Source organism: Anomalospiza imberbis, chromosome 2 (assembly GCF_031753505.1).
Source record: "Anomalospiza imberbis isolate Cuckoo-Finch-1a 21T00152 chromosome 2, ASM3175350v1, whole genome shotgun sequence".
Lineage (NCBI taxonomy): Eukaryota > Metazoa > Chordata > Aves > Passeriformes > Viduidae > Anomalospiza > Anomalospiza imberbis.
In genome coordinates, this window is record NC_089682.1 from 74,724,439 (window position 1) to 74,737,728 (window position 13,290).

At 47.9% G+C, this 13,290-nt stretch overlaps 1 protein-coding gene and 1 long non-coding RNA gene across 2 annotated transcripts; both read right to left on the reverse strand.

The window, feature by feature from the left end:
* Positions 1-1,541: 1,541 nt before the first annotated feature.
* Positions 1,542-1,885, reverse strand: LOC137469237 (uncharacterized). Its single transcript, XR_010996414.1, has 2 exons — positions 1,762-1,885; positions 1,542-1,728 (listed from the first exon to the last, which is right to left on the reverse strand). It is a non-coding gene; the product is annotated as an uncharacterized lncRNA (long non-coding RNA).
* A 1,719-nt stretch (positions 1,886-3,604) lies between these two features.
* Positions 3,605-11,972, reverse strand: LOC137469236 (solute carrier family 2, facilitated glucose transporter member 3). Its single transcript, XM_068181778.1, has 10 exons — positions 11,834-11,972; positions 8,898-8,993; positions 7,483-7,643; positions 6,970-7,210; positions 6,635-6,797; positions 5,811-5,998; positions 5,346-5,450; positions 4,818-4,919; positions 4,381-4,584; positions 3,605-3,871 (listed from the first exon to the last, which is right to left on the reverse strand). Exons 1-10 carry the CDS (start codon positions 11,846-11,848, stop codon positions 3,674-3,676), a joined length of 1,473 nt encoding a protein of 490 aa, XP_068037879.1. The 5' UTR covers positions 11,849-11,972; the 3' UTR covers positions 3,605-3,673.
* Between the last annotated feature and the right edge of the window lie 1,318 nt (positions 11,973-13,290).

The following is a 13,290-nucleotide window of genomic DNA, read 5'->3' on the forward strand; positions in this document are numbered from 1 at the left end:
AAATTTTATCACAAACACTACACAAAAGACTAATTTAATGCTCAGTGAATCACATGCTTTGGCCACAAATGATTTTGTTCTCTGCTTCCACTTTTGACCAAGAAAACTGAAATGTTAACCGTTAAGTTTGAGCTGGATATGTTTATGAGTTTGGATGGCTGAGCTTTATTTTTGTAGTTGAGTTAGAATTGAAAAACAATCCTAGACAGATTAGCCCAGGGCACTCCCCAGCTCCAAGGCTGGTTGCATACCAATCTTAGCAAAACACAGGCACGAGCCAGGAACACGCAGCAGCCAGCAACAGCAGCTTTCAGAAAGGCTTCATGGGATCGCTGCTCTGCTGAGCTTTTGCAAACTTTACATTGTTCCCTATCTTTTCCTTGTTTTAGGCTTTGAGCAACCTGCTGCATACTGGAGTTATATTAGCCATATTCCTGCTCTAATGTACTCTTGGGTCTGCCATCTTTTCCTTCCTTTCACTTAATCCCATCCTCTTCCACTGAAGGATATTTTGTTCACATATTTTTTGAGAGCAGCCCAGAGACCTGAGAGTGGTCCAAAGAATGCTGCAGTCCCTGAGCTATGGGATCAGCTCCTGGAGCAGTGGGTTTTTTCTCCATCACCCTGCTCCTTTCCAATATCCACTACTGAGTGTACACAGGTACAATCTCACAGGAGGACATGAAGGTCACATCCCAAATGGGAGGAAAGCATCAGCTACAGGGGTAAGGGGTCTTCCTTCTCCCTCCTAGCAGAGAAGGTGAGGAGTGCAGTGGGAACAGAGCAGGGGCAGAAGTCTCAGGTTCTTTAGCTCTGGGCAAGATTCATAACTTCCAGCTACTTCTCCTCTCCCTTCCTGTTACACTGGGAAAGTATTTGCATACAAACAAAAAGGATTTGGGCAAACAAGAACCAGAGAAGCACATATTTTTAGTTTAAAAATTGATGAGAAATGGTAGAAAGGGAATTAAAGGTGATTTGCATAGAGGCTGAGTGAAATTATCACTTCCAGTAGGATAAAACAGTAAATCCACAGTGCTCCGCTACCCAAAAAGGTTGCAGGGTAGACGCTGGTGACATTTGAGGGTGCAGTCCCAGTCTGTGATAAAAGAATAAGAGAACACCTACAGAATAAAGGTAAAATCTAAATCAGATATTAATTTCATATTTTTTATTTCAAAACCAGGAAACAACCACATTAATAAGCATATAAAATCCATCCAAAATATTCACAATGCCGCTACAGAAAAAGAAAATAAGAAAGATACCATGTGAGAAAGGCCTACACATTTCGGTCCAAGCCAACACACATCTGATGCAAAGTATGGAATGCTCTTATGCACAGCTGTGAGGGGAATTTCCTAACATACAGATACCCATATAGAAATATCATGTCTGGATGTGCTGGAGGGTCAAAGGAAGGGCACAGAAATCTATGTAACTGAGCCAGAATATCAAAAATGGGCGAGACGTCTTACATAATACTTCCAAGAATAAATATCTGGAATGTAAGCCTAAATAAAAAGCTTGGGAAAACTGGATGTATTATGATTGCATCGTGCAAAGCTGGGGCATTTCAAATTTATTCACAGAAAGCATTTAACAGCATCAAATTTAACTGATCTTTGCAACTGTTTCTCATTAGGGAAGGTAGAAATGTCATCACTAGTTAACTGAAAATGTCAGACAGACCCCCCCAGAAAATATATCAATGGGAATTTCTCTAACCTGCTCTGAACATCAATGGGAATTTCTCTAAACTGCTCTGGAACATTACGTTGGCAAGAAAGCTTGGGCTATCCGTGCTACACAAGCCTTACTGTCATTCTAACCTTTCTAAGTCTTTCTTTTACCACCTCAGAATCCATGGACCTGCCTCTCTTCTAGGCTATCCAGTAATGAATTCCAGCAGGTCGACCTGAGTTTGACCACATCCAAAAACTGCAGCTTGATCTCAGAAGAGCAGGAGTTTAAATTGGACATACCTCTGTGTTACCTTTAGATATTTTATGCAGCTCTGGACAGACACGGCCTGGAGCCGGTCACAGAACGCTGCAGTGATTAAAGCTGCCCCTCTCCTTGACTGCAAGTGTACCCTCTGTGCAACTTTTTGCCTGCCTGACCTGAGCTGTGCTAGCTTGGCAGCAAGGCTGGGGGACACACAAACTCGATTGCCCAGCAGAATGACAAGCAAGGAGACCAATATTTACTGATGAACAATTACTGCCTGCCACATCCCTTTGAACAGAGGCACTATAACAGAGCTGTATACATCTACAAAGCACACTGGTGAGCACCACAACATCATGCAGACCTTCCAGAGAGGATATATGGGGCAAAAAACATCTGGCCTTCAACCAAACAGGGGACTGAGCACTACAAACCTTTTGCACTGCTAAACCAGCAAATTCCAGTAGCTCTGGTGTCTAGTCCTGCATCTCTACTCTTATGCCTCTGTAATATTTATAGGAACAACTGCTAAGAAAATACAGCTTTGAAAAATAATTTTTATCCTTGCGCTCCCCTTTGAATGACAATCTGCAAATTTCAGAATTTATGACATACTAGACTAAAACAGAGAAGCCAAAAAGAAAACTAAGAGAAGGCAGGAAAAATTACCCTCTGGTTTGCAATCACCACCCTCAATCATCCATAGAATGCTTAAAACCATGCCTGAAAACATAATCCAACAAAACCCATTGTAAGATGCAATATCACACACTCATCAACACTTGAGAACAATTATTTAAAATAGCCACCAAAAATCCCTAATAACAGAGATTTTAGTGCAGAAACATACCTCTTCCCACAAGTATACAACTCTTTGCATTTCTTTCCAGAGGGCACAAATAACTTCAAGGTGATGTGCATAATTGGCTCTGCTGTACATGCCACCTAAAATGCTCCATCTCCTTTTTAGTACATTTCTCCTTTACAGTCTTATTGCACCTCTAGTCTACAGCATCTTTTGTTAGAATAGCTATTTCTCATAAACGTCTCCAATTTCTTTATCTGTACATTTTTGTACACCATTAAAAAAATAAATATTTACAGAGTGACATACAAATAAATAAACTGAAGTAAAAGTACGCTTTCAGTCTGTCTATACAAAAAAATAAAAGAGCAGGAAAAAATATGCATGTGACTTGGTCCCCTTTTTCCTGAGGCTAGAAAGAGTGCACACTGGATAGGAAAAACCAAGATGGCTTTTTGGTAAGCTTGCTAAATTCCAGTGTAACACCATAAACACGCACACAGAGTAGACTCAAAGGGCTGGGGACTTGTTTAGCAGGTCAACTTCAACTCACTACAAAAATAGTAATTAGGTTCAAAAACATAATGGTCACTGTGTGCATAAGTATGTTAACCCCAAACAGCAATTTTATGGGAGAAAAGTAAAAATATTGTCAGCTCTTCTCTGTTCTCCTGATGTTTGCAGCAGGAAAGATGAGATTATTTTTGCAAGTGCCAGGTGCTTTCCAGTATGGCAGATCACCCATATCAGATTTGCTTAATGCTGGCAAGCCTGGCAGAATGGGCGAGCATGTGGGTGAAAAGAATATAGCAGCAATTGAGGAGGGGAAAAATGTCCCAGTTCTCATGGTTTTCTTTGCTCATTCCTTTAATGACTCTTTAAGCATGAACGAGTTAAAGAACAGGTGTGTCATGGATCTTAGGCAGCTGTTTTGTTCAGCTCCACCATTGGGGTCTTCTGGGGTGACGAGTCATTGCTTGCTCCTCGTCCTTCAAAGCCCCTAGAGATGTCTTCAAAAGTCCTGCCCTTGGTCTCTGGCACTTTGAAGAAGGTGAAGACAAAGAAGATGACCAAGAAAACAAGGAAGATGAGGAAGACATAGGAACCACATAGTTTCTGCAGGGAGGACAAAGACAAAAGGTTTTATTTTTGAAATTACACGTAAGGTCATTTGCTGTTGAAAGGTTAAAATTCCAACACCTTTCTTCAACAGTGCCCTTGCTGACTTTTTTCTCATCACAGCATTTTTAAAATTGAAATCACATTCCTATGGGCTTCTAAAGGTCTCTAATCTTCCTGAGGGTGATCAAAATTGATGCTTTTAAAGCAAAAGCCCTGATGTGCTAACTAAGATGGCTCTTCCAAATATTTGTAAGCTGCAACCAGTTAAGACAGCAGAATATAAGGTAAGCAACAGCCTCCAGTAACAATCATACACTGACTCAGACCTCTGGAAGACTCACCAGCCTTCTTCTCAAAGCAGGGACAACTTCCAGGAGAGGGTGAGTTTTTAGAAGTCATATAGTCATGTGTCAAAGTCTTCAAATATGCAGATTCTACTACTTTTCTGGACACCTAATCCAATGCTGCAGTGCTCTCACAGTGCTTTATAAACTAGGACTTACCTCTGCATAGGGGAAGAGCATTCCCACCAAGAAATTGGAGGTCCAGTTGGAACAACCAGCCACTGCCATGGCTGCAGGTCGTGGGCCCTGGCTGAAGAGCTCTGCCACAATGAACCACGGGATAGGGCCAGGGCCAATCTCAAAAAGAGCCACAAAGCCAAAAGTGGCAACAATGCTGATGTATCTGATCCAGTCCACAATGTCCTGCAAGGGAACAAAATATGATCAGCATAATGCCATCTCCAGTGCCACAACTTTCTCAGCTGCACTGCAAACACTGTAGCAATTCCCAGAGTTATAAAATTGCTTTCTCCATTGCACACTTGGCTATAGCCCTGGCTCTACCTGCCTACAGGGCAGCATTGCAGAGCAAAGCAGATGTGTTTTCTTATAGGTTCCTGCTGGGGTCAGCCTGGACAATAACACTGATCACTCACCTTCAGAGCTAAAGCTACAGTCATAATAGCAGCACAGACAGCCATGCCAGCCAAACCAACTAAATGGAGGGTCCGGCGCCCTGCACGCTCCACCAGGAACAGCTGGAAAGGAGAAGGCAGAAGGAAAAAAGTCCATTACTTTGGCAGCAAAAGCAGGACAGACTTCCTTGCTTACTATCTCCTGCACCTCTTCCTCATCTGCCTGTAAACCTCAGAGACCATGGTGATCTCAGTGCAGGTCACCAGGCTGTTCCACTGTCAGCACAAGTTCTTCCACTCTGGTTCTTGCTACTGCTTTCTCTCATCACTCTTTTCCCCACATGCACTCCTTTTCCCCCTTCTCTTTCATCTAAGATAACAACAACATCTCTTTCTGCCCACCTCACCTCCCACCATGCCTTTCATGCGCTCTGGTCTTTGTTCCCACAGGTCAGTGCATAGCCAAGTGCTTTGCCACCACCTGGCTACTTGTCTGTAGTCCCATCTGCCAGGGGCACGCCCAGGCAGACACAGCCCTGTTCCACTCACCGACACCACAGTGAAGACTGTGTTTACCACACCAGCTCCAATGGTGGCATAGATAGGCTGTGTGATACCAGCTCTTTCAAAAATCCCCGTGGAATAATAGAATACCTGTGAAGAGAACAGAAAGTTGGACACAGTCACAATTCCATGTTTGAGAGCATGTCCCTCATCCTCTGCCTAACTGCTTGCACATCCAGCAGGGAGATTCTAAGCAGCACTCCACGCTATAAAACAGCATGCTTCCAGTCAAGGTTCATTCTCTTGGTGCAAGGCCAGGGTACATGTGGGGAAAGTGAAAGCCATAATATCCACTTTACATCTTAGCATCTTTGCCAGATGACAAAACAGTGACCGCCAGTCAAGGCACAAAGATGTTTTGGGACTTAGAGTTGTCTTCACACCAGTAACAAGTGCAAGTTTAGCCAAAGATAAGGGAGGCCCAGAAGATGGGACAGCAAGATAACTCACAGCATTGATGCCTGAGAGCTGCTGGGAGAGCTGCAGCATGATGGCGATGATAATGGCTTGGCGGTAGTTTGGAGAACGGAAGAGCTCTGGCACAGTTGCTTTCTTTTCCTGGGACATTTTAGCACTTTCTTCTTTCATCTCCTGGATGTCTTGAGACACATCTCGATCACCACGGAGCTTCTGGAGAACTGGAAGGAAGAATACAAAGAAGTCAGGTATGAGACACGCACCTACTGGCCACGGGAGCTGTGTGTGTCCCATCTGCTACTGCACGGAGGGCACAGGAGGAAGACTGAACACCCCCAGTCAGTGTTGAGGCCTGCTGCATGGGAAAGGCCAAACCTCTGCTGGCAGCCTTGCTCTTCTTTTCAACCTAGGGGTCAGGGTCCTGTGAACAGCACAGAAACCAGGCCCAGGTCCTGTTCATGTTGATTGATCTCCAAGCTTATGTTTGATCCTGAAATTCTGTTCATGCTTTTGCCAGAGCTGACCCCAGCCCTCCAAGCTCACTGTTAAATGCCAGTTATTTCCTGCCTTTCAGGAGGAGCTGGCAGAGTGGCAGCAGCTGGTCCTGCTACATCCCACCAGGCTAGGTGCCACTCCTCACATCTTGATCCCACCTGGAGCCTGTTGGGATGCCAGGTTTCTCATGCTTCCTGGCACTGGTGCAACCTAAAGGATGGGAAGGTAGGCCAGGCCTGATGCCCTCCGGGAGTCACACCCAAATTCACCACAGGCACCAGGATCAGTCCTGGCCTCCCACTCAAGTTCAGTGCAGGCTGGGAGCCAGAACACTGCCCTGCCCCTCTGAGATGAGTTCTTACCTGCTTGGGCTTTCTCCTCCTCCATCTTGTTGATCAATAAGAAGCGGGGGCTTTCAGGGCAGAACAGAAGACCTATACACTGCACAATTGCTGGGAGGACTGTGAACCCCAAAAGCATTGGCCAAAGTCCTTCAGTGCCCATGATTGCCTCCAGTCCAAATATCTACACCGAGAATAGAAGAGAAATAAGAGCGATTTCAAACACTTCAATTCCTTACCCCCACCCCAGTATGACAGGATCCGCACTCTGCACCTCATGGCAAGTAAAGCCCTCCTCGCCCTTCCCCAGCCCTCCTTCCCCCACCTGAGGGCAGGATCAGGTGTACCAGGCCTACCTGAGCCACCAGGATGCCCACAACAATGCCCAGCTGGTTGAGGGTGCCAAAGGCTCCGCGAACGCTGGTGGGTGAGACCTCGCTGATGTACATGGGCACAAAGCCGGTGCAGAGGCCACAGAAGGCACCAATAACAAAGCGGCCAATAATCAACATCTCCACTGCCTTTGCTGCCTTAGAGAAGGCCATGAGAAGGCCACCAGTAAAAGCCAAGACATTCACCAGCAGCATGGAGTTCCTCCTGCCAGGGTAAAGATGTCAAGACTGAGCTTAAACTGGCAATACAGCAGGAAAATCATCGGGACGGGGGTAAAGGTAAACCTGCCCATGATCTTTCATCTCAGGGGTGGGAAGAGAATGGAATAATTCCCATTTAGATCCTGCCTTGGCCTGCAATCCTTCTTTTGGCTTCCTCCCCAGACATCTCTTCCCACCTCTGCCCTCTTCCTCCCAACGCTCCTTTGTAAAGGGAAAAGTTCCCCAACAGCTTGCATCCCCCTTTTCCCTACTTACCTGCCAAATCTGTTTACAAACAGACTGACTGAGAAGGAGCCAATCATGCCTCCTACTGAGAAGATGGCCACAGAAAGCGACCATAGAGAGGTGAGTAGTTCTTGGGAGACAGCCTTCCCACTCCTTTCTGACAGAGTTTTGTTGAAAAACTTCCGGATGATCTGCAAGAGCGATCAGATAGTAAGAATTACAACAAGTCCGTCTTCCTTCTGCTTCCTGCTGCCATGAAAACATAGAGAGACCCAAAAGGGCAGCAGCAAGTTAGACAAGGGGAAGACAAGGGCACAGAAGGAGGAGCTTTCACTGAGAAGTTGCTCAGTATGATGAGGGAGAGAGCTTCACTGAGTGGAGGGGCAGGCAGGGTACCCACAGGACAGCAGTGTTTATTAAGGAAAACAGGCTTATCTTCTGAATATTTCAGATGATGTGAGTCACTGGTGGTTCTTGGGAGGAGGCGGGAGACAGTTGGGAATGAAAGGGAACATGAAAACATGACCAGTGAGTGGATGGGAACATTTCTGGCAATACCAAAACACTGACAGCAGGGATAGGATTTCTGGTATAGAAATAGCTGGAGACACACAAGGCTTCATTGAAGTAAGCCTGAAAAATCGTTTATATTTTACATAATGCCATCCCGGGGGATGTGACAGGGCCACGTTGCTGATTTCCCAGGCATCCTCTTAGCTAGTGAGATAAATTGTGGCATGGGCTGGGGGGGCAGGGGGACAGAGTACCTGCCCCCAGCAGATGGCAGCAGGACATGAGCTAGGGAGGACTGACCCCATCCCCCAGCCGGTCGTGAACATCTCTTCCCGGAGACAGGGTGGATGTGGTATTCGTGACTCAGTTCTTGACAGGAACCATCTTAAAGTTACATGAATACCACATCTCTCATTTTCTTCACCTCTTGCTTCTTAGGCTACAGTCATAGGATTATTTGGTCAAATGTCCAAGTCACAACCCTTTTACAAGCATTGAATATATACTTAACACAAGGAATGAATAAACAAGTAAAATAAACTTGAAATAAACTAAATTAGGGCAGCTGTAATTCCTACCAACCCTTAACTGTTTTCTGCACACTGCTCTCTACATTCCTTCTGCAATGGTTGGTTTATTCTGACTCAAAACTGAGGCAGCTCACATTCCTCCACACACCACATATGGCAGAGCCCTCCTGCCCTTCCTGTGCTCCTAATTATGAGAATTAACCCCTGTTTGCTCTCTCCCTTCCCCAAAACTTTGTTCTTCCTGTTCAATGTTGTATTTGAACAGGGGTTTTAAATGCCTTACTGACTTCATAGACCAAAGCCAAATTACTGGGTGCTTGGGAGACAGCCCCTCTCCTTTCTACATCATTGTCTTCCCATCAGCCCCTCACCCATCCCACCTCCCCAGCTCATTCATCTCACCTTCTCAGGTGCATTAATTACACCAGTGTTGTACCCAAACTGGAGAGATCCAATGGCAGCAATGCAAACAGCATAGACAAGAGGCGCTGTGATTTTCTGTGGGAAGAGAGGGAACAATTATTTAGTTAATTCGGCTTTCTACACAACTTCAGCTTCTCTTCAGCATAAACAGCAGCTGCAGCTCATAGGTGACAAGTGCAAGTGCTCTGAGGGCAGGGAATGGGCTGTTATCCAGCAAGGGTGAGTACCAGTTGCATCCCTTGGATCCCCCTCCCTGGAAAGGGAGATGCAACTGCACAGCAGGAAAAGTTCTGTGGCTACAAGTAGGAGGGCTTGTCAGGGCCTCCCCTTTATTATCGCCTGACCTTCAGCAACTATTCTCAGCTCATTAGTAATGAATACACTGCCTGCATTAGTGGCTGTTATTTTGGGTTGATCTGCTTTACAGAAGCTTTGCTGATCTCCGGCATGTCATGAAAGAAGGGTCTAACTTCTTCCCTGAGCCAGCCGACAAGTTCCCATAAATTGAGTCTCAGATCTGCCCATGAGCTACGCTGGCAGTCACTCACAACAGTTACAACAGCACTCTCTTCGGCAACAGGCTTGTTTTTCCCAGGCTAGGGCTTCCCAACCCTGCCCCAGGGCACTGGCACAGCAGCGTGCCTCAAGAGGCGGCAGCAGTTGCTACCAAGCTCCCCGTCTATTTTTCTTTAAGCTGTGGCAATAGTTGGTATCTTAAATGAAGCACACTCCCTGAAGTTTCAGTAGACCTGAATCTCCATTAAATTAAAATTAAAACAACTGAGCCCTCAGAGCCATAGGGAAAGCTTAAAGGTCCAACCTCAGAAGTCCCACAGACTGAGAAATTGAAGTGTCAGCGAAAAGCATCTGACATTTTATTCATTTTTAAAGCTTGTGGCATTTAAGCCAGCTCCGAGTGGGGGGGGGGGGGGGGGGGGGGGCGGGCAGGTGACTCAGGAGTTGGCACTTAGCCAGCCACTGCCCGAGTTGAAATTTGGAAAGATTGTGTTCCTTCCCTTCTCAGGAGGTTTGGAAGCTTTTCCAAAAATATTAACAGTTCCTTTTCCAAGACTTTCCAATTATTGTACTTAAGCCTGGCAGAGTAAACTACTAGGTGGGGCCTAGTACAGCTCTTCCAGTCTCTCACTCTCTAGCTCAGCGCCAGGAGTAGTGGCTCTCAAAAGTGCCCAAAGTTTTTGACAATAACCTTCTGTCAGTGCTCGTTCCACCTCCACCAGTCTTTCAAGCCCAGCACGAATGTGCTTCTGGCCTGAACAATCCTCAGACACGACCAGTTCTGCCTCAATAAACAGAATTTGGGGAAAGGACTCTCAGGGATGGTTTCCTCCACCGACCTACATCATGTATATATCCTCCTGCCCAGATCAGTGGTGGAGACAAAGTGGACAGGGGGTAGATGAGCACGGAGGTAGCATTCACAACTGAACACAGCCTAGGCAGTCCAGGCATTCCCCCTGGCACCCTCATTTTTATCTCAAGGAAACTTGGCACAGAACCACAAGGACACAGCTCTTTCAAAGCATCTAAGCAGTTTTGGGACTCCAGGCCAGGTCATCTCTAGCCAGCAGGTATGGCAAAGCTGCAGACAAACCCCAGCTCTCCACATGGCTCACACAGGAGCACCTTTCCCCCAGGACTGTGCCTTGTCATGGCTTGCGGTGACCACAGCTGGCCTTTTCCTTCTGGGTGCTGCAGGCACCACAAGGTCGCACCACAAGTACCTCACTTCCATGGTACATGAATGAGCTACAGGGTTAGTTGTTCTACCCAGTTTCATACTTCCTTCTCCCGGCTGTTGCTTGCTATTCGTCTCCTGCCCAGCCTCCCACTACCTAGACATCACATGGCATGACCCATCCCCTCCAGTGAGCCAGACTGTGATCTAATGTATGGATCATTTGTTAGTGCTGCAAGTGCCTCGCTTCCCAAAAGGCAAACAGGGAGCTCAGAAATAGTGCAGCTACACCCACTCTATCCAAAGGCCCAAGGCTGAGGTCTGTACACCAGCACGGAATTCAAACCGCTACCCCTCCCTCCGACCACAGGCGTCGGCAGCATTCATTTTTAGGAGATGCTCCTCACCAGCTCCCCTCCTTCACTGCCTCCAACCCCAGAGCTGTACAACTTGTTGAGCCCGGCAGGAGTGGCCTCTCCCCGCTTCTCTGAACGACCTTGACCAGACGCTCTCCTGTCCTCTGCCTCATCCTCTCACACTGCCCCCATATCCCATCAATATGGCGATAAGAGGCCCGGCCTTCTCCAATTCTGGCTGCTCCCGTGTAATTCCCCGGCATCCCACCGCAGGTCCAGCTGGGTATGTGCTGGTCCCCCTTCGTACGTTCAAATACACGCAGTCATGAGCTCACTCCACTGCTGCACAACTCACTCTCTGCTGCAGACGGGCAGATACCGACAAATATCCCCTGCTTTCCATATGAGAAGGAGAGGAAGGACATGCTCTGCCCCCTTCTTGAAATTTAAAAATGACTTTATAAGTCATATTGCCACCACCTAAAAAAGTGCCCTCAACATCAGTCCCCCGCTTAGCATCCTAAACCCTGGGACCAAGCGAGTGCGTCGCCGCCAGCGAAACAAACCTCGTGATCAATAGCCTACAACGCGGAGAGCATCAAATGCATCATCAGGCCACGCGCACGAAACCAAAATCGATCGCGCGACCTGCGACAATCGCTCCTAAACTGCGCGGTCCCCCGTCCCCCCTCCACAGACAGAGCCGCCACAGGACGGCCAGCGGCCCTGCCGGGACCCTCCATCCCCAGGGCGAGCCGTAGGCGAACGCCGGCCGCATCCCCCCGCCGAAGCGCCCGGGGACCCGAGCGGCGGCCGCAGCGGGGAGAAAGAGGGCGAGGAGGATCCCGCGTTCGCCTCCCTACCTTCTTGGTGTCCATGGTCGGTGGCTCCCGGGGCCCGACTGCCAGCGAACGGCCGCCCGCCGCACCTAACGGAACCCGCGAGAGGCGGCGGCTCCGCGCCCGCCCACGCCCGAGACTGCTGCGAGCCCGCCCCGCGCACGCCCCCGCCCGCGCCCGCCCGCCGATTTATGCGCTCAGCCATGGGCGGGGGGACGGCGGGGCGGGGCAGCATGAGACCCAACACCAAAACACAGCGATCACAAAGCTCGAAGCTCACGCCCCTCCGTGACGGAAATCTGCGTGCGGGGCTGCAGGGCGGTGATGGAGCGGGCCGGGCGGGGACAACGGGGTGGCCGTGGGGCGGTGGCCCCGCTTCCCCCCGCCGCAGGGACCGCACCAGGACCCGCCACACCTCGGATGCCACGCGCGAAGCGTTGGCTAATGGCACAATCAGTGCTTTGGGCGGTTTGCAGCGGCTGCGTGACGCAAAGCGACGTCTTTATTTATTATTTGTTGTATGTAAAAATAAATGTCTTTAATTTTGGGTCTGTAAGCTAAAGCAGCAAGGCGGGCAGTGACGGTGCAGAGGCAGGCACACAAACAGCACGGGCAGTAGCCTGAAACCGAATGCTGTGCTCTGCGGGTGCTCCCACCTCCTCGCAAAGCTGTGGATGAAGTACAGTTCTGGGCAGCTGCGTTTCGGGGATTTTTTGTTTGTCTGGTTGCCAAAAATATATTTTTCATACGATGCTAGAATCTGCGGGGGCAAAGCTGAAGCTGGATCTAAGTCCCAGACTGAAACCCTTCCTTACGAGGGCATGTAGTGACAGGACACGGGGGAATGGTTTCAAAATGACAGAGAGCAGGTTTAGATTAGATAATAGGAAGAAACTCTTTACTGTGAAGGTGGTAGGGCACTGGCAGAGATTGCCCAGAGAAATTGGGGATGCCCCATCCCTGGAAGTCCATAAGGCCAGGTTGGATGTGGCTTTGAGAAAAAAGTAGAAAATGTCACCGCCACCGCATGGCAGGGAGATAGAAGCAAAATTCTTTTTAAGGTCCTCTCCAACTCAAACCATTTATGAGTCTATAATTCCATCAAACGCTACTGTGCTCCACATTTACTATCCACCCTTCAGGTCAAACACTTGCCAAACTCTTGCAGGAGAATGATGAAGAGCTGTGCTTTGAATCAAGCAAAAGTGCTGCCAAACAATAAAAATCTTCACTGAATTAAGAATCTGTCAAGGACATTGACTTCAGAAAACAGCAGCAGCTGGGGGCAAGGACAGTGAGGGAAAAAATCTGACTTGCCCTGTTTTTTATTGTTAGGCAAAATACCTTGAGACCAGACACCACTTTTGCCATCAAATTCTGGGGAACTGGAACAATCACATTTTAAATTCGATTCTGCTGTTTATTTGGTGTCGTCACCTGGCCACACATAACTGAAAATTAACAGGGCAAAGCTTTCCTTC

Coding starts and splice junctions, on each gene's coding strand:
- LOC137469236 (XM_068181778.1), bottom strand. Junction 6,798..6,969: donor TGGGCATCCTGGTGGCTCAG/GTAGGCCTGGTA, acceptor TTCTCGGTGTAG/ATATTTGGACTGGAGGCAAT. Junction 5,999..6,634: donor GGAGGAGAAAGCCCAAGCAG/GTAAGAACTCAT, acceptor TCTTCCTTCCAG/TTCTCCAGAAGCTCCGTGGT.